Genomic DNA, 20900 nt, shown 5'->3' with positions numbered 1-20900 from the left:
GGTTTGAATTTAAGTATCTACTGTCTAAAGTCCGGTCACCGAGCAGATAGAATTTCGTCCAATGACCCCAAGCTACCCATCCTTATCGCTCGCGCATATTGCTGTCGCGACTGTGCGACGGGCGGCCGCAGTGACTGTGCGAGCGCGACAGCAATATAATTACGCGCGAGCGATTCATTGGACGAAATTCTACATGCTCGGCGACCGGACTTTACCTTGACATAAAATGCTCACCAGTAGGTGTTATTTTGCATGCGTCTGTCAATAGTCATTGCGTTAAGATAATGGTACAGTCGACAGCTTCAACCGGCTACGTAAATATCAGTACATTATGAGCCTTACTTCTTAGACATAAGGTTCAGAATCCACGGGGGTATTTTGTTATAAGCTGATGTGCTGGCGACGGCTCCGTCGGGCTCCGGGAGGGTGGGGGCGCGCGGGGGGCTCACCGCTCCTCCAGCATCACGGTCTCTTGCGGGTACAGTTTGAGGGCCTTTAATGTACTGCTGTGAGATTCCGTCGTTAACTGCAACAATATGACGGTACCTATAGGAGTGTTCTAAAGCCCGGTCCGTGAGCACGTAGAATTTTGTCCAATGACTCCTAGCTACCCATCCTTATCGCTCGCGCGTAATTATGTTGCTATCGCGCTCGCACACTCACTGCGGGTGCCAGTCGCACAGTCGCGACAGCAATATAATTAAAGTAAAAAAGTAAAAAATGTTTTATTTGACGAAACAGAGCGACATCACATTTACATAAATTACATAAAGAAGATAAACATTGTGCCCTGCTGTCAAATAGGGGCCCGCTCAGCATTAATCGGGGCATGCCATGGGCATGCCTCGACACCGATTTTCAGCGGGTCCCTTGACGTTGCTGCGCCCTACCGCCGAAGGAGAAGCACTCCGTAAAGTACCTGTCCGTCGGCGGGAACACGCAATAAGGGGGCGGCAAAAATGTACCCATAAAAAACAAACACAAAAATCAAATAAAAAATCGAATAAAAAATAATAAAAACAAAACAACAAATTAACAAAACCAACATTTATGCAATCTACGACAAATCAGGGTGGCCATGACCATAAGTCCAATCCAATCCAATCCAATTACACGCGAGCGATGAGGATGGGTAGCTAGAGGTCATTGGACAAAATTCTACGTGCTCACGGACCAGACTATAGATGCAATAAGCACTATTATCTATTATTATATTTAAGAATACCGAATTTGGCCGGTATATCTCGGCCATATGGGTAATCGTCGTTTCAGCCAAATTACGTCCACTGCTGGACAAAGGCCTCCCCCAATTTTTTCCATAATGAACGGTCCTGCGCTGCCCGCATCCAGGTTCTTACCGCGACCTTTACCAGATCGTCGGTCCACCTAGTAGGCCTGCCCATATGGGTAATGAGAAGGTTATAATATTGAAATAATTTGGATAATTCTACTAATATTATGAAAAATATACTTACGTCTCTTCTAGGCCAGCTAGATATGACTTTGTAGTTTTCTTGTGGGTAGCCTTTCGATGCAAGGAAGTCTAGTAACGCCTGAAAGTATAAAGAAAGTAAATTAGTATTTGAATTTTGTGAAAGTATGTCGAAGCCTGTGGAAAGCGATGGAATCTGTAGTGTACAATTCTGTTATGGCCTTGGCCGATGAAGTCTAAGGTAGCTCGCAAAGTGCGAGCATGTCTGGGACTCTGTAGAGTCCTCTAGAGCAGGGTTTCCCAATTTTTTTTTGCCAAGGAACCCTAATTGATTATACTTTTCCTAGCGGAACCCCCGTACTAATCCGCCCGCACGCCCTGCCCCTCCCTTGTGCGTAAACAAGTCGGTGCGAGCGAACAACGTCGGTCACGAAACGTGGGCTAATATTTTTTACGGAACCCTTGCGGCCTTTCCACGGAACCCCAGGGTTCCGCGGACCACCATTCGGGAACCGCTGCGCTAGAGTACGTGCTAAACTGCAGAGGTCTAAGGGGTACGCGCGTATCCTTAGAGATTTAAGGAAGTAGGGGGCTACGGGGTTATGTATTTCTGGTATTTTTTTTATGGGACCCATCCCACCACACCTTACCTCCACAGCGACTCCTGTATAGCCAGGGTCTACATTTTTCTTTTGACTCCAATGAAAATGAAAGTTTCTGTTATGCAAATAAGGCTGAGTTGCACCACCTAGCTTTGACCGTAACTAAAATTATAACCGGTGCTTTTTGTGTGGAGTTTGATAGATTTTTGACGGCTCCGCGCTGCTTGTCTATGGTCCCACGTGACTCACCGCGACGGTGTCGTGCGGGTGGAAGCGGCGCTCGAGGCAGCGCTCGTGCGGCGGCGGCAGGCGCACGCGGATGGCACACGTAGCGTCCGCCGCCGGCTCCGCGCTGCTTGTCTATGGTCGCACGTGACTCACCGCGACGGTGTCGTGCGGGTGGAAGCGGCGCTCGAGGCAGCGCTCGTGCGGCGGCGGCAGGCGCACGCGGATGGCACACGTAGCGTCCGCCGCCGGCTCCGCGCTGCTTGTCTATGGTCGCACGTGACTCACCGCGACGGTGTCGTGCGGGTGGAAGCGGCGCTCGAGGCAGCGCTCGTGCGGCGGCGGCAGGCGCACGCGGATGGCACACGTAGCGTCCGCCGCCGGCTCCGCGCTGCTTGTCTATGGTCCCACGTGACTCACCGCGACGGTGTCGTGCGGGTGGAAGCGGCGCTCGAGGCAGCGCTCGTGCGGCGGCGGCAGGCGCACGCGGATGGCACACGTAGCGTCCGCCGCCGGCTCCGCGCTGCTTGTCTATGGTCCCACGTGACTCACCGCGACGGTGTCGTGCGGGTGGAAGCGGCGCTCGAGGCAGCGCTCGTGCGGCGGCGGCAGGCGCACGCGGATGCGGCACACGTCGCGCGCGTCCGCCGCCGGCTCCGCGGGCACGCGCGCCTCCGCGCTGCTCCGCATCGCCTGGGAAGTCACAAGCGTTCAATAAACATTCATAATAGTTATTCAAGTACCAGCGAATGGAGACACTATAGAAATCAATTCTTATTGCGACCACTTAGGGCCTTGACACACTGGCGGATTGCAAGCGTTTTCGGGGCGGAGCAGTGGCACGGCGCAGCACGCCGCGGCATTTCGCAAGCATTTTGGCGACCGCGGCGTGCCCACCGCGCCGCCGCTCCGCTTGCAATCCGCCAGTGTGGCAAGGCCCTTAGGGTTCCACGAGTTAGGCGACTAGGTCGCTGCAACCAACTGTTTCTTTCTTGATAATATGTAAATGCACGCATTACGCGGCCTGGCCACGTCATCATATAATTCGTTGGACGCCTAATGCGCGGGGATCTAAGCTTTAAAAAATCACTATACTTCAGCAACCGAAAGGGTATACAGTCAGCGTCAAATAGTTCGTGGCACTCAAAGTAGCCAAAAAATTCGCAACACGTCTTTGTTACAGTTGGAATAAAGTTGATAAAATGTGTACCAAATAACAGATTTCCTTTGTATTCTGATGTTGAGAGACATGTAAGAAGAACGCTACACTTACCTCTTTCCTCGCTTCTTCCATTTGTCTTTCTGATTCCGCTCGTTCCAATTCCTGATGTCTCTCCAGTTCTTGTTGTTTCTTAATTTCTTCTTTTGCTCTGCAATATAAGCAAGCATGTGTGAGGTCATACATTATTTGAAAGAGTTGTTCCAATATGAACAACATTAAAACCCAATTAAGAGATTTTTATTGAAAAAATGTTATTTATTTGAATACCTAAACCACTCCCTTTCAGAAAGGACTATGTGCTGTTACATACTGTAGTAGTGTACTATTTCAATATAAGATTTTAAACTTTCGCGTTCCATTTCAACTAAAATAGAAAGATACGGGTCGTGACGCGACATTTATGATCGAGTTACATTATGTACTCATGGCTTGACGTTTCGGCTGTTATGCTAAATACGAATACGGATACTGTAAGTGTTGTGTGTATGTGAGAGTAGTTAAAAATTTTCAAGCCCGCCCGAACGGACGACGCCGCGAGCCGCCAGTCTGCTTGTGACTACGGCTGCAGCATAGCAGCCGAAACGTCAAGCCGTGAGTACATAATGTAACTTAGTCATAAATGTCGCGTTAAGACCCGTGCCTTTCTATTGTAGTGTATAGCATACCTGTCGGTCTCAAGACTGCGCTGGTAAGCTTCGTCCTGCTCGCGCTTGACTTTCTGCCGCGCGTCGCGCTCGCGCTCCAATCGCGCGTCTTCATCGCGCTGCGACGCGAATCGTTCGGGAGCCTCCATTAGACCGCCTACTAGCTCTGAGACGCCCACGTTGCCTGTTACATACTGAAGCAGTGTATAGCATACCTGTCGGCCTCAAGACTGCGCTGGTAGGCCTCGTCCTGCTCGCGCTTGACTTTCTGCCGCGCGTCGCGCTCGCGCTCCATTCGCGCGTCTTCGTCGCGCTGCGACGCGAATCGTTCGAGAGCCTCTATCAGACCGCCTACTAGCTCTGACACGCCCACGTTGCCTGTTACATACTGAAGCAGTGTATAGCATACCTGTCGGCCTCAAGACTGCGCTGGTAGGCCTCGTCCTGCTCGCGCTTGACTTTCTGCCGCGCGTCGCGCTCGCGCTCCATTCGCGCGTCTTCGTCGCGCTGCGACGCGAATCGTTCGAGAGCCTCTATCAGACCGCCTACTAGCTCTGACACGCCCACGTTGCCTGTTACATACTGAAGCAGTGTATAGCATACCTGTCGGCCTCAAGACTGCGCTGGTAGGCCTCGTCCTGCTCGCGCTTGACTTTCTGCCGCGCGTCACGCTCGCGCTCCATTCGCGCGTCTTCGTCGCGCTGCGACGCGAATCGTTCCAGCGCCTCCATCAGACCGCCTACCAGTTCTGACACGCCTACGTTGCTTTAATACTAAAGTAGTGTATAGTATACCTGTCGGCCTCAAGACTGCGCTGGTAGGCCTCGTCCTGCTCGCGCTTGACTTTCTGCCGCGCGTCGCGCTCGCGCTCCAGACGCGCGTCTTCATCGCGCTGCGACGCAAACCGCATCCATCAAGCCTCCATCAGACCGCCTACTAGCTCTGACACGCCTACGTTGCTTTAATACTAAAGTAGTGTATAGCATACCTGTCGGCCTCAAGACTGCGCTGGTAGGCCTCGTCCTGCTCGCGCTTGACTTTCTGCCGCGCGTCGCGCTCGCGCTCCATTCGCGCGTCTTCGTCGCGCTGCGACGCGAATCGTTCCAGAGCCTCCATCAGACCGCCTACCAGTTCTGACACGCCCACGTTGCCTGTCAAGATGATTGGATATTAGTTATTTTGCAAAATCAAAAAAATCAAAATCAAAAGTATTTATTCAGTTTAGACCACAAGTGGCACTTATGTCAAAATTATTATAGAAAATAATAAAAAAGAAAAGTTAGCCCTTATGGGGCACTTTACATGTCTCCTTATCTTTTGGGCCCTACCAGCGCTTCGAGACAAACATATGGCAAGTGCTGAGAAGAATCGCCGGAACAAACTAAAGAAGTAAGAGGATATTTATATTTTGCGATCCGTCAAAGAGGTTGTTATGCGAACTGTTTAAGCAATTACATCGGCCCGTCCAAAAGCTCCGTCATCTCATCGCTTACGTAGTTAGTTTAGCTTTACAAAACAAAAAAAAAAACATAGGAGATTTTCATAATACGACTCGCCACTGAGATACACAGTGAAGGTAGCGTTATCTATTGGTGTCAAAGTTGAAAGTGGGCTAAAGCCCGGTCTGCGAGCACGTAGAATTTTGTCCAATGACCCCAAGCTACCCATCATTATCGCTCGCGCTCGGGCTTTAGTTACCGTTGATGACGGAGTATATCTCCGTGTTGGAGCGCACGCGCATGATGAGCACGAGCGCGGGCAGGCGCTCCACCGGGATGCTGCGGATGTCACGCTGGCACCGCGCCCAGCGCGTCCGTAAGGTGAGCATGTAGTTACCGTTGATGACGGAGTATATCTCCGTGTTGGAGCGCACGCGCATGATGAGCACGAGCGCGGGCAGGCGCTCCACCGGGATGCTGCGGATCGTCATGCTGGCACCGCGCCCAGCGCGTCCGTAAGGTGAGCATGTAGTTACCGTTGATGACGGAGTATATCTCCGTGTTGGAGCGCACGCGCATGATGAGCACGAGCGCGGGCAGGCGCTCCACCGGGATGCTGCGGATCGTCATGCTGGCACCGCGCCCAGCGCGTCCGTAAGGTGAGCATGTAGTTACCGTTGATGACGGAGTATATCTCCGTGTTGGAGCGCACGCGCATGATGAGCACGAGCGCGGGCAGGCGCTCCACCGGGATGCTGCGGATCGTCATGCTGGCACCGCGCCCAGCGCGTCCGTAAGGTGAGCATGTAGTTACCGTTGATGACGGAGTATATCTCCGTGTTGGAGCGCACGCGCATGATGAGCACGAGCGCGGGCAGGCGCTCCACCGGGATGCTGCGGATCGTCATGCTGGCACCGCGCCCAGCGCGTCCGTAAGGTGAGCATGTAGTTACCGTTGATGACGGAGTATATCTCCGTGTTGGAGCGCACGCGCATGATGAGCACGAGCGCGGGCAGGCGCTCCACCGGGATGCTGCGGATCGTCATGCTGGCCACCGCGCCCAGCGCGTTCGACACGGAGTTCAGCAGCCTGAGGAAACAGTACATCGTTAGTGATGATTCACAACTGCAGTTTAGATAAAACGATTGTCGATTGAACTTGGCGGGCGATAATCGCCAAATACGCTGTTATTTACGAATACGGCGTGTGCACTAGGGTGTCCCATAATTTTCAAAGTTTTAAATTTGTAACGCATAGGTCTTAGTTTTGTTTGTTTGCCTCTAAGACACTCGGAAATAAATTTTTACTTTATTTGGAGTACGATAACCCGTGCCGACTTGCATCGAAACATGTTGCACGGCAGTAGCGGTGCCTATTCATTTGTTCTCAATAAATCATCACGACCAACTTACCAGCTCCGATGAAAGCCTTAAGGAACTCTTGACATCCACTTTCCAAAAGGTATATGAGAGTGTTGACAAATTGATTTCCAAAGCAGCCTTGAGCAAGTTTAGTCAACATCTTTGTTACTTCATGTCAGAAGAAATTGCCGTTTTATCACTCTTTGATGATGAAGGTAATGAACAAACACCGTCAATACTGTAGTAAAAGTACAAAGAGAGAATATGTATGATTCTGGGAAGATATACATTCCATCTGAAGAAGGTATGATTATTTCTATGGTAAATAGGACTAGTACTAATTTTTTTATCATGTTTTTAATGAATTGATAATAATACTGCCTTATTTATTGTTGCTGGAAACCCATTGAGTGATTTAGTGTCTGTCAAGACTATACATTTATTTTTCCCATTGAAAATTGATAAGAATTTTCCCCTGAGACCCATTTCTTAATGAGATGAAGATGTTGCCTATTTTAAAGCAAAAAAGTGCTTTCTTTAAGGGTAGTTAATGATACAGCTGAGAGAGCTATAAAGCTTATGCAAGATTTTCATTGTTTGATCACTGCAAAGGAAGAGAAAAAGCTATTTTTGCTACGCACAGTGTAGCAAAAATCAGGCCAATCAGATAAAATCAGCATTTTTCAAAATCTTCAGAGCTCAGTCGGCACGGGTTAATGTTGACGTAGGAAGATGAAATTTTGTATTTAACTATGTCTGAGTAGTACTAAAAGAAATAGAGGGTATGCATTTCAATGTCTAAAAAAAATTTTTTTTCAGCCATTTATGGGACACCCTAGTGTGCACCCACGCATCGTGGTCGATCGCAGGATGCTAAACCAAAGCCCGCCAAGGCCGTAAGTGACCGCGTCTCACAAGATGTAGTTGTGGGACTCGCAACAATGTTGTGGCCAACAGGAATTATTTGTATCGTGAAAGTTCCTAATCTAAGCCGTTGACTGCGGTATTATTAGTGACTCACTGCTTGAGAAGGTGTGCTCGCTGACGTGCTTATAATGTGCACGGGAGTTCACTGCCATGATCGACTGCGTTGGCCATTTTTGAACCACAGAATAATAAATGTATTACGTAAAAAAGACTACTCAATGTCGTCAACAATTTGGTGTATTTAGCTTGTCTCAGAGTCAAGCACCGTTTCGTTTACATACGCAGAGAAATCCACTGCAAGCGAATTTTACTCTTATTACTCGAAATAATGATTCAAAATCCACTAAAACTATTCAGTTATTGGTACTGTGTCGATGCAATAGGACTGACTGCTACAAGAAGTTTTTTTTGTTGATGTGACTCACATAGGCCGGACTAGAATGCTATGTGAATGAGTGAAGACCGATGGAGAGAATTTACTGAAATATCCCTCCTTACACAAAAAAAAACAAGACAAAACATCTGATTATGACCCAAGTCGATTGGAGATATAAAAAGGAGAAAAAGTATATAAAAAATGTGACTCACATGACGTTGTTGTCGGGGTGCGTGAGGTCCCAGCCGTAGACGACGAAGTTGGTAGCGAGCGTCTGCAGAACGGCCTCGCAGCCGAGGAGTTGCGCGCAGAACACGTTGGATAGCACTGATTGTTCGTGGTGGAGGTACAGGCCGAGCAGCTTCCTCTGTGGGTGAGAATTATGGAGGTTTTAGAAACAGTAATGAGGGTTTTGCGAATGAAAGATCGCTAGACGGCGGGACGTGGATGTGGGGTCTGACTGCTGCGTGATTGGTGGATTTTGACATATCTGTCAATGTCATGTCAAAAATAACCAATCATGCAGCATTAGGACCTCGCGTCTACGTATTGCCATCTGGCGGATTTTTCATTCGGGAAAACCCTCATTAGACAACGCAGCATATTTTAATATTTTTACTTTTTAGCTTTGTATTTTTCTTAAATAAGTAGTTGAACACACGGCACGGTAAGTTAGTTAACAACCCCGGGCGTTGTAATATTATACAGGGTCGAATTTTGTAATGCCATCTGGAGGGAAAGTACTCGTAATACTATAGATAGAAAATTTTACTGAAAGAAAACATTCCTTTATTTTTGAAAAGAAAGAGAACTGCATTCAAAGATTTTCAATTTTTTTTCGAAAATTCACATACAATTTTCTGTACATACTTAATTAAAATAATTTAAGATTTAATGGTTTTCCTTTCATTTGATTTATCAAGTTTGTTAGAGAGATTTCATTCTTATACTTAACCCTAACGATCGATGTAATAAAAATACAGTGCGTAATTTTTAACAGATTTTAGTTGGTTCGATTCCCGGGTGTGACAAGCAAAGTTTTGGAAAACTGCGACAAATGTATGGAAAATAGCGCCACCTATAATTGAATGCGACGCTGTCATTGGTCGGCGTTGCAGTCGCATTACTATTGTAAAAATAGCCACCGGTTGCTAGGATCTGTAATTTACATACGGACCCTTCAAGGTCATAACCAATACAGTTAAGGACCAACATTATTGGTTTATCTAATAAAACCAATGATTGAATACAACAACAAACCTCTTTGGCGGGCTTGAGACAAGCCTCTTTGATGGCATCCTGCAGCGTGCCTTCAAAGAAGTTTGGAGTGTTGGGCCCATAGCGCGCCTTGAAGCGCTGCGCGAACTCGATACAGCCCAGCGCCTCGTCTTCCACGTGCTCCGACACTGGAATTGAAATTAGAACTTAATTTGCCTGCTGAAAGCTCATCATACAATAATTACAGCTAAAAGTTATAGAGGTGAAATTGCAAAAACAATTCATGATGCAAACAAAACAGGACAAGTCAATAAATAAAAAAGTGTTTGAAAGGATATCAACTAATTTTGTGTTTTCAACATACCTATCTACATTGTGGGACGCTCAATGTCATAACCAAAAATTACACAACAATGCCTATTGTTTTGTCTTCTTTTTTGTTATAACCAACCAAAGTAAAATACCTATCTATATTGCCAATATGTTAGTAAAACAGTATAAATAGTTGATCTTCGATAAAAGTTAAGAATTAGTATTTACTTTAGCAGTCCTATGTTTTTCTAAGGCCTAACATTTGACGAAATATTGTTATAAACTGTGCACTTACTTAGAGGCTGTAGCCGTTCCGATTGTACGATGTCGACAAACATGTCGTCTTCTCCGGTGAAGCCGTCGCTGGCCTCCACCTCTTCCACGGAACTGTTCTCGCTGTCTGAGCTTTCTACTATTATCTGCAATGAAATGTAAGGTACATCTTTACATGCCACACGATTGTTTTGCCCTACCAGTGGTTCGGAACAAACATTTGACAAGTGCTAAGAAGGAACGCCGCAGCAAGCCGCGTTCAATGTGACCCAAAGAAAAGAGCGTTGGAGCGTGCTATGCCCGGAATTTTCCGATCGAATCAGAAATGACGATAATCCACGGTAAACCAAAGTGGCCGACCGCCCGCAGAATTGCTAAACTCAGTGGCATTGGGCGGGGCATACACATGGCTCGTAGCTGATGAATGCAGGCAGTTCAGGACCGGCCGGTTATTGTGGAAATCCTTTGTCCGGCAGTGGACGTCATTTAACTGAAAGAAACTTCTTTCTAAAGTGGTCTTATGCCTTTCGTCCCTTATACTTCAACACCGCGAAATTGCATTTTTTTTAAACTTTACAGGAGAAGAAAAACGATATATTTTAATAAACTATTTTATTATTATTATTATTATTTTCATAAAATGTCCTAAATGTCTTGACATTTTATGAAAATAAATCGTTTTTCTTCTCTCCTGTTCGTTCGTTTCAGCCAAATGACGTCCACTACTGGACAATGGCCTCCCCCAAGGTTCTCCACAATAAGTGAACTTCTTTCCTGTGAAGTTACGAAAATGCACTTTCGCGGTGTTGAAGTATAAGGGCCTTATGTAAGTATAGTTACCCGCTTGTACTCCTTCTGCTTGTTGTGCGGCGCGCGGCGCACGGCCAGCGTGTGCTGCGGCTGCTCCAGCCCCACCATCGCCAGCACCGTGTCGTCCAGCCCAGACACCGACGGCCAGCCCGTCCACGACTGGAAGGAAACGCAACCGTATAGTGGTGGAGTAAGGATCAAATTACAACCGTCAAGTGGAGCAACTGGGAGTCGAACGTTGGGAGATTTTCACCCGTATTACAAGAACAGAAGGTTGAGTATATTAAACAAGACTAGGTGCTAGTTTAAGCTCTAGCCCAACCATCGCCAGCACCGTGTCGTCCAGCCCCGATACTGCTGACCAGCCCGTCCACGACTGGAAGGAAACGCAGCCGTATAGTGGTGGAGTAAGGATCAAATTACAACCGTCAAGTGATGACTCAAGCACTGGGAAAATGACGGGAGATTTTCAGCACCGTGTCGTCCAGCCCCGATACTGCTGGTCAGCCCGTCCACGACTGGAAGGAAACGCAGCCGTATAGTGGTGGAGTAAGGATCAAATTACATTACAACTGGGAGTCGAACGTTGGGAATGTGACGGGAGATTTTCAACCGTATTATAAGAGCAGAAGGTGGTATATCAAGCAAGACTAGGTGCTAGTTTAAGCTCTAGCTCCACCATCGCCAGCACCGTGTCGTCCAGCCCAGACACTGCTGGCCAGCCCGTCCACGACTGGAAGGAAACGCAGCCGTATAGTGGTGGAACAAGGATCAAATTACATTACAACTGGGAGGCGACCGTTGAGAATGTGACGGGAGATTTTCAACCGTATTACAAGAGCAGAAGGTGGAGTATATCAAGCCAGACTAAGTGCTAGTTTAAACTCTAGCTCCACTATCGTCCAGCCCCGATACTGCTGGCCACCGCGTCCACGACTCGAAGGAAACGCAGCCGTATAGTGGTGGAGTAAGGATCAATTTACAACCGTCAAGTGTAGCAACTGGCAGTCGAACGTTGAGAATGTGACGTGAGATTTTCAACCGTATTACAAGAGCAGAAGGTAGAGTATATCGAGCAAGACTAGGTCCTAGTTAAGGGTCAAGAAGCCCCACCATCGCCAGCACCGTGTCGTCCAGCCCAGACACCGCCGGCCAGCCCGTCCACGACTGGAAGGAAACGCAACCGTATAGTGGTGGTGTAAGGATCAAATTACAACCGTCAAGTGAGACAACTGAGAGTCGAACGTTGAGAATGTGACGGGAGATTTTCACCCGTATTACAAGAACAGAAGGTGGAGTATATCAGGCAAGACTAGGTGCTAGTTCAGCACAGTGTCGTCCAGCCCAGACACCGCCGGCCAGCCCGTCCACGACTGGAAGGAAACGCAACCATATAGTGGTGGAGTAAGGATAAAATTACAACCGTCAAGTGAGACAACTGAGAGTCGCACGTTGAGAATGTGAAGGGAGATTTTCAACCGTATTACAAGAGCAGAAGGTGGAGTATATCAGGCAAGACTAGGTGCTAGTTCAGCACAGTGTCGTCCAGCCCAGACACCGCCGGCCAGCCCGTCCACGACTGGAAGGAAATACAGCCGTATAGTGGTGGAGTAAGGATCAAATTGCAACCGTCAAGTGAGACAACTGAGAGTCGAACGTTGAGAATGTGACGGGAGATTTTCAACCCTATTACAAGACCAGAAGGTAAAGTATACCAAGCAAGACTAGGTGCTAGTTAAGGGTCAAGCCCCATCATCGCCAGCACCGTGTCGTCCAGCTCCGATACTGCTGGCCACCCCGTCCACGACTGGAAGGAAACGCAGCCGTATAGTGGTGGAGTAAGAATCAAATTACAATAACTTGTTGTTATGAGTATACAGGGTGGAATTTTGAAATGCCACCTGGAGGGAAAGTACTCTTAATATTGTAGATAGAAAAATTTTCTCAAAGAAAACATTCCTTTATTTTTGAAAAGAAACAGAACTGCATTCAAAGATTTCGAAAAAATTGCTTGCCACACCCGGGAATCGAACCAAGTAAAATCTGTTAAAAATTACACCCTGTATTTTTATTACATCGATCGTTAGGATTAAGTATAAGGATGAAATCTCTCTAACAAACTTGATAAATCAAATAAAAGGAAAACCATGAAATCTTGAATTATTTTAATTATGTTACAGAAAGTTGTATGGAATGGTAGTGAATATTCGAAAAAATTTCGAAAATCTTTGAATGCAGATCTCTTTCTTTTCAAAAATAAAGGAATGTTTTCTTTCAGTAAAATTTTCTATCTACAGTATTAAGAGTACTTTCCCTCCAGGTGGCATTACAAAATTCCACCCTGTATGTAAAAATCTTGGAAACGAAGAACTCTGTTACCAAATATTGGTATATTAAACCCAAGACTTGGAGCCAATATACCCAATGTGTGGGGCTAGCATAAGTGCCTACGCTAAAGCTCGAAAAATAGTATGAGTAGCCCAGTGTGGAGCAGATGCGTACCGAGGCCTAGTTACAATGTACTGTTGTTCCTTCAAATTTTGACGTTGGGCGCCGCGTATAGCATTTGTAGGAGATCGTAGCCTAAAACGGGTTTCAAGATGCGTGTGTATTAATAGGCGGGCGCACACGGCTTGCGCTACTGAGACCTACTACGATACACGAAAGTGTACTTTTAGCTAACATAACATACGAATGTTACAATTAATATCCCAAGTTACCTGATGCCGCACGGGTATGTCTGTGAGCGAGTAGATGTCGTTCTTGACCTCCTGCACGGTCTTGGTGCCGGGGTACTTGAGCGTGTAGTCCTTGTCGTCGTGCTTCACGTGCAGCACGTATGTGGTTGTCAGTCTCTCGGCCACCCTGCAACGGTAGGAAAAGTTAAGGCTTGTCAAAGTTGGTTTTAGAGTCACGCTGACACACGCTAACCGTCAGCGCTGACTGCCGAAATGTATGAAGCGTCGACGCCGAGCGATCAGCGTCACTCAAAAACGTTCCCTTCAGTTACATACATATTGATCTGTCAGCGCCGACGATCAGCGAGCGGTCAGCGCGATTCTAAAACCCGCCTAAACAGTTAAGGAAGAGTTAAAATTGGATTAGTTGCTTTAAAGTTTTAAACTACAATCAAACCCTAGCATACAACCCGATCGATTTAAATGCGCACGTGGCAGCCGTGACGTTACATCGACGCTCTGGTATGGACGGAGCAAACGCAGGGTGGTGTGCGGGTGAGTGCGAGGGAGTCTAACGAGGTGTGCTGTTAGCTCGATCGGATTGTAGATCAGGTAATCAGTCTTGGTAGAAATCAATAGACATACTTTATGAGTTGTCAAAACGCTAACTATGCCGACGACATCACTGTCTTTTTTAACAATTCAATGAGAGCTATCGTTTTAGCGTAGCACCACTGTAGAATAATGTCACTGTCACTAACAAGTCACCACTAGCAAGCGAAGACAGTGGCGCCATCTGGTGAGCGCCGAAGCGGTAGGAGGACTATCGCATATCGCAGGATGTCGCCACTGGAGAGAACAATCATGTCAATCACCAGTGGTTAAGTATAAAAACGATAGCCCTTATTCAAATTCAAATCTTTATTTCAAAAGTAAACACCAGGAGTTATAAAGGGTGGTATGGATGGCGACGGATTGTGCCTGTCGAGTCGTCTAAGAAGTAGAAAATAAAGAAACAAATAGAAGAAGTGATAATGACTCACTCTTCGTCGGCCATGATCTGGTCGGCGGCCTTGAGCCGCAGCACGGCGTTGCGGGGCAGCCCCAGGTTGCCCAGCAGTGCGCCCGTCTGCCTTGGAGCCGCCCAGCCCAGACTATACTTACAATAACAATAGTTCACTCACTCGTCGTCGGCCATGATCTGGTCGGCGGCCTTGAGCCGCAGCACGGCGTTGCGGGGCAGCCCCAGGTTGCCCAGCAGTGCGCCCGTCTGCCTTGGAGCCGCCCAGCCCAGACAATCTTACAATAACAATAGTTCACTCACTCGTCGTCGGCCATGATCTGATCGGCGGCCTTGAGCCGCAGCACGGCGTTGCGAGGCAGCCCCAGGTTGCCCAGCAGTGCGCCCGTCGTGGCCTTGGACCCGCCTAGCCCAGACTATACTTACAATAACAATAGTACACTCACTCATCGTCGGCCATGATCTGGTCGGCGGCCTTGAGCCGCAGCACGGCGTTGCGAGGCAGCCCCAGGTTGCCCAGCAGTGCGCCCGTCAGCCTTGGAGCCGCCCAGCCCAGACTATACTTACAATAACAATAGTTCACTCACTCGTCGTCGGCCATGATCTGGTCGGCGGCCTTGAGCCGCAGCACGGCGTTGCGAGGCAGCCCCAGGTTGCCCAGCAGTGCGCCCGTCAGCCTTGGAGCCGCCCAGCCCAGACTATACTTACAATAACAATAGTTCACTCACTCGTCGTCGGCCATGATCTGGTCGGCGGCCTTGAGCCGCAGCACGGCGTTGCGAGGCAGCCCCAGGTTGCCCAGCAGTGCGCCCGTCAGCCTTGGAGCCGCCCAGCCCAGACTATACTTACAATAACAATAGTTCACTCACTCGTCGTCGGCCATGATCTGGTCGGCGGCCTTGAGCCGCAGCACGGCGTTGCGAGGCAGCCCCAGGTTGCCCAGCAGTGCGCCCGTCAGCCTTGGAGCCGCCCAGCCCAGACTATACTTACAATAACAATAGTTCACTCACTCGTCGTCGGCCATGATCTGGTCGGCGGCCTTGAGCCGCAGCACGGCGTTGCGAGGCAGCCCCAGGTTGCCCAGCAGTGCGCCCGTCAGCCTTGGAGCCGCCCAGCCCAGACTATACTTACAATAACAATAGTTCACTCACTCGTCGTCGGCCATGATCTGGTCGGCGGCCTTGAGCCGCAGCACGGCGTTGCGAGGCAGCCCCAGGTTGCCCAGCAGTGCGCCCGTCAGCCTTGGAGCCGCCCAGCCCAGACTATACTTACAATAACAATAGTTCACTCACTCGTCGTCAGCCATGATCTGGTCGGCGGCCTTGAGCCGCAGCACGGCGTTGCGAGGCAGCCCCAGGTTGCCCAGCAGTGCGCCCGTCTGCCTTGGAGCCGCCCAGCCCAGACTATACTTACAATAACAATAGTACACTCACTCATCGTCAGCCATGATCTGGTCGGCGGCCTTGAGCCGCAGCACGGCGTTGCGAGGCAGCCCCAGGTTGCCCAGCAGTGCGCCCGTCTGCCTTGGAGCCGCCCAGCCCAGACTATACTTACAATAACAATAGTTCACTCACTCGTCGTCAGCCATGATCTGGTCGGCGGCCTTGAGCCGCAACACGGCGTTGCGAGGCAGCCCCAGGTTGCCCAGCAGTGCGCCCGTCTGCCTTGGAGCCGCCCAGCCCAGACTATACTTACAATAACAATAGTTCACTCACTCGTCGTCAGCCATGATCTGGTCGGCGGCCTTGAGCCGCAACACGGCGTTGCGAGGCAGCCCCAGGTTGCCCAGCAGTGCGCCCGTCTGCCTTGGAGCCGCCCAGCCCAGACTATACTTACAATAACAATAGTTCACTCACTCGTCGTCAGCCATGATCTGGTCGGCGGCCTTGAGCCGCAACACGGCGTTGCGAGGCAGCCCCAGGTTGCCCAGCAGTGCGCCCGTCGTGGCCTTGGACCCGCCCAGCCCTGAGATCTGTTGTCGGCACACTGGCACGCCGCATACTGACTCTATGCGCTTTTTTAAATCACCTAAAAAATACATGTTGTATTAAATGGATGTAGAACGAGCAACACAACAGTTGATAATTCACATGAAGTAAGTAATAACTTTGAATAACTTTGACATTGATCTCTGGACATAAATGTATTTATCTCTTATTCTTATTAGTAGTCTTAGGTATGACATTCTATTTTGGACTTAATTATTTTATGTATTTAATTTTAATGTTATTTGACTATTATTTAATTTATAGTTTTAATTATTTGACAATTTTACATATTGAAATTGCTATTATAAATTATCTGTATTGTATAACTTGTTGGCGCGTTGGACTTTCTGTAAGCCTTCAAGCAGATTATAAATAAATAAATAAATAAATAAATAAATAAATAAATAAATAAATGAAATGGGATGTGATGAATATTTCTTTCAATCGTTCTTTTTTTCAGCTCAAAATCTTATTTCATAATATTCTTTATACTTTTTAGAGTAATGGTGCAGTGTCTGGAGAGTTAAGTGCCATCCATGCTATCTTGATTTGTATGCACTGGAAATATTTTCTAGATACTGGTTGTATATGAATAACATTGCCGTTAAAATTAATAGACTTATATCTTCGTCCAGTAATTCTCATCAATTTTTAAAACATCAAAACAACAAAGTTGAAATCTTCATCCACTACAAATAAATCGTGCGTCATTTTTGTAAATTTCTTGTCATTTGGTATATGTACTTTTGTTAGTGATGCAATTCAATATATTCATGAGTGCTAGAAAGATACATGGGTGTCTCAAGTCACAGCTTTGAAATATGTTGACTTATTCAGTTAAAAATAGATTTCAATGCAGGTCGATGGTGAAGTGAATTGGTAATAAGGTAAATACCTAGCATGACAATAAAGTAGGTCAACATTAATAGCTAAGCAGAAATGTAACTTTGTGCCACACATTTGTATTGTAGCTGTCGGTACTCCAAATTGAATTGATCATTTTCTATTGTCATGCTTCTATTATGTTTAGATAATGTTACGAGATAAGATTTCTAAACAGCTAAATAGTAATTCCTGAGTTTTTTTTATTTTCCTGTAATTCTGCATGCTTATCTCTTAAAAACAGTCCTTTATCTACATTAACATCCTACTAATCCTACTAATATTATAAATGCGAAAGTTTGTGTGGATGTTTGTTACTCTTTCTTTACAGTATTATTGTTTATAACCCAGAATAACATATAGGCTATAATTTATGACGGTCTGTGATAAACTAAATTTCACGCGGGTAAAACCGCGGGCAAAAGCTAGTAATAAATAAAAATATGGAAATACTTACCAACTGTGGCCACGGGGGACATTTTGACATCGTGCAACTTATTATTAAAGTGAACTTGGAACTCTAGCAAATCAGTGGAACTATTTCTAGGCGATGAGGTCGACGCTTGATTGCTGTCTTCCCGATCTAAACAGACAAATAATAACAATGTGTATTAGATATACATGTAAGTAGAAATATACCTCGAGGTGAAACATGTCATATCCTATTCATAAAAAGACTACATTTCTTCTTTCTTAATAGAGCTGTTCATTATAATATCACCATGAGTGTAACAGTAAGTGTGTTTAACAATTTAGCAGGGCATTTGTAGCACCCTGTATTTTTTTAAATAAAAAAAATTAAGTTTACTAGGCAAAATTGGAGGTTGCTAATCAGCTGAGAGAACAAGCCCAACTGCAAATTTAGAGGTACAACCACATGCTGTGGGTTATAAGGTGAACATTTCATCGAACCTAAGTGAGATTAATTTCCGTGAAGTCTTTCAATCATCTCAATCAAATCTGCACCTTAGGTCCACGTGATTCGGACTACTCTTTCCTGCTCTACTGTCGTGATACAAAGTTTGTGGTATAATGGTCTTACCAGGTGGGTGAGTTTTTGGAGTTATCACAGATATATCGTCGTCGATCATCTCGACGTCGTGCGTGTCGTTGTTGCGCGCCGACGAGCTGCTGCCGTCCTGTGGCATCACTCGGTTGATGGCGGCCTATAAAATTTATATCATCATCATCAACTCATCTAAAGTCCGAACGCCGAGCAGATAAAATTTCGGACAATGACAAAGTCCGAACGCCGAGCAGATAGAATTTCGTACAATGACCTCAAGCTGCCCATCCTTATCGCTCGTGCGTAATTATATTGCTGTCGCGTTCGCACACTCACTGCTCGGCGACCGGACTTTCGTTTCTATTGAGTCCAGCCATTTTGTTGCGGGTGCAATGACAGTTTAACTATCCCCCAGGAAAAACTTGACCTTTACTGGTTGGATTTTAATTGGCGGTCAAGCAGTGGATCCCAAACAAAGCAAAGCTTTGTTCTGTGAGTACTACACAATGGATATAAAATCAATATGCTATCCATCAAACAAAATATGCATGACACTATTAAGTGAAAACACAGTCATGGCAAATGCTACAAAATCTGATCAAATATTAATTTAACTACCATTAGCAGTGTCACTTAATTAAGGCAGTAATGCTGCCATTTTATGTCTAATACAATTTATTCAGTGAGTCATGTAGGTAGGTATGTACAAATGTTAATGTATAAAAACATTAGGTAATTTGTTTTGAAACTATGCATTAGAGATGAAGTAATGCATACAGTACAGACATCATTATGTTACAAGTTTCTGATGGCAAGTAGGTACCTAATTGATTGCAGTATTGTTTGTCTCAAACAAATTTTAAATTACTTTGTAGGTATTGTTGTGTTCATGTCAAATGAAGATAATTTCTTATTTATTTACGCTCTATTGATAAGAATGATATTAAATTTAAATTCTTTATTGCTATATGCATTGTACACACAACAGCACATCAGGTTACCCATTTTTGTTGCAAACTCGCCCCTATTACAACTGCACAAGAACCCATAGTGGTTATGTTGACATGCCATTGTCTGTACATACATAAGGAACATTCAAATAATTTTGGACAGTATGTCCAATCCCTATCGGGCAGAAGAAGGACACTAATTATGGAAGCTTCCTGGCTTAAGGTTTTTTGCAAAGTTGTCCCATCATTATTCAATACTACTTATAAATAAGAAAGATCAATACTGAACTATGTTTTTAGCAAAATGGGTTAATGGATTAGTATAATGCAACGGAAATGGAAGCCAGATAAATGATTGCATTCATTAAAAACATGTTACAAGTATAAAATATAATGTCAAATTACATAGTAACAATAAATTTGATTCCCCTTTGTTGTTTATAATTTATCTTTATGATAGTGTGCAAAATAAATCTTGTTCTTTATGACTTGGGTAATAAATAATATCAAATAATTTTACAATTACCCGTCCAGACTGGTCAATTATGATATAAGGTTTACTTATTTAATGATATTTCTTTAGTTTTGTTGATTCGAAAATTAACATAAATGTTCATAATGGCAGATACAAATGAACACATTTAGAAGGATAAATATCATGTGCATGCATTGCTTTGTTTACATTACTATTGCTAGTAATAAACACCATGATTTGTAAACCTTTTGATTTTACTGAGGATGATGACATTGCAGATTGCAGTGGAGGAAAATGAATATAGTAAAAATATAGTCTCACAAAGGTTTCTACTTACAAGCAAGTCCCAGTTGGCTTCTTCCAGGTGATATATTGCTTCTGCAACATCTTCTATGGCTGTTATTCCCTATAAAACACCATGGAGGGTCAGTTTGTTACACTACAAGATATCAGGAAATACATATAAAGTATCTTGATAATGTTAATTAGGGCGCAATAATAGAGCGTAGTAAAGTTAACGACGTTTACCTTGTAACGCAGTAACTTTGTTTCTACGAAGAAATTAACTATGCACAAAGAACGAATAAAGGATGCTGGATTTAAAGTTACATCACGCTCATTTCCACACAAACAGGACAGCTAGAACTTCAGCCCACTTAACGGGAATTGAATAAATTTCTAGAAAAACCATTCCAAATATCTTCAAGTGAAAAGTACAAAGAGATAAAGGAGAATCCTAGTCACTGTTGTTATTCACGACATAACCTTCACAGATTCGAATTCAACAATAAATATTTTAAATTGATAATGAAACTAATAAGTCAATACGTATTTACCTGAAAATTTGCAAGAATTTCCTCTCTATTCTCTGCCATCCTGATATTATTGAGCTCAAAAAATACTAGAATGACATTTACTATTGCAGACAAATCACTCAAACATTGACATAGACAAACTGATGATTTCTTTTTTTTAACGTCGTTACCAACATAAAGAAAATTATGAGATTCTATCGTGTTTGTGGTTATAAAGCTAGACATGAACGGTAAAATAACGGT

The 20900-nt window shown here is 45.6% G+C and overlaps 2 protein-coding genes across 2 annotated transcripts; both read right to left on the bottom strand.

Annotated features, from left to right (window-relative positions):
- Positions 1-358: 358 nt before the first annotated feature.
- LOC135080200 (FAS-associated factor 1-like) lies at positions 359-20796 on the bottom strand. The gene is given in 16 exon segments (XM_063974882.1): positions 359-526; positions 1476-1553; positions 2812-2952; positions 3533-3629; positions 4535-4697; positions 6518-6654; positions 8442-8596; positions 9490-9635; positions 10055-10178; positions 10873-11001; positions 13563-13707; positions 16398-16569; positions 17869-17994; positions 18454-18577; positions 20180-20248; positions 20679-20796. Coding segments are annotated over 16 exon segments (2013 nt in total). The 5' UTR covers positions 20718-20796.
- Positions 5077-6055, bottom strand: LOC135080153 (FAS-associated factor 1-like). Its single transcript, XM_063974837.1, has 2 exons — positions 5824-6055; positions 5077-5276 (listed from the first exon to the last, which is right to left on the bottom strand). The coding sequence occupies exons 1-2, from the start codon at positions 6053-6055 to the stop codon at positions 5077-5079; spliced, it is 432 nt and encodes a 143-aa protein (XP_063830907.1).
- Positions 20797-20900: the final 104 nt, after the last annotated feature.

Source organism: Ostrinia nubilalis, chromosome 17 (genome assembly GCF_963855985.1).
Source record: "Ostrinia nubilalis chromosome 17, ilOstNubi1.1, whole genome shotgun sequence".
Lineage (NCBI taxonomy): Eukaryota > Metazoa > Arthropoda > Insecta > Lepidoptera > Crambidae > Ostrinia > Ostrinia nubilalis.
This window is presented reverse-complemented; position numbering and strand designations above follow the sequence as displayed.

Excerpts from the sequence above, each read along its gene's own strand:
- LOC135080153 (XM_063974837.1), bottom strand. The coding sequence starts at position 6,055 with ATGACGATCCGCAGCATCCCGGTGGAGCGCCTGCCCGCGCTCGTGCTC. Across the intron at positions 5,277-5,823 it reads GATATACTCCGTCATCAACG|GCAACGTGGGCGTGTCAGAA; the intron begins GTAACTAAAGCC and ends TCATCTTGACAG.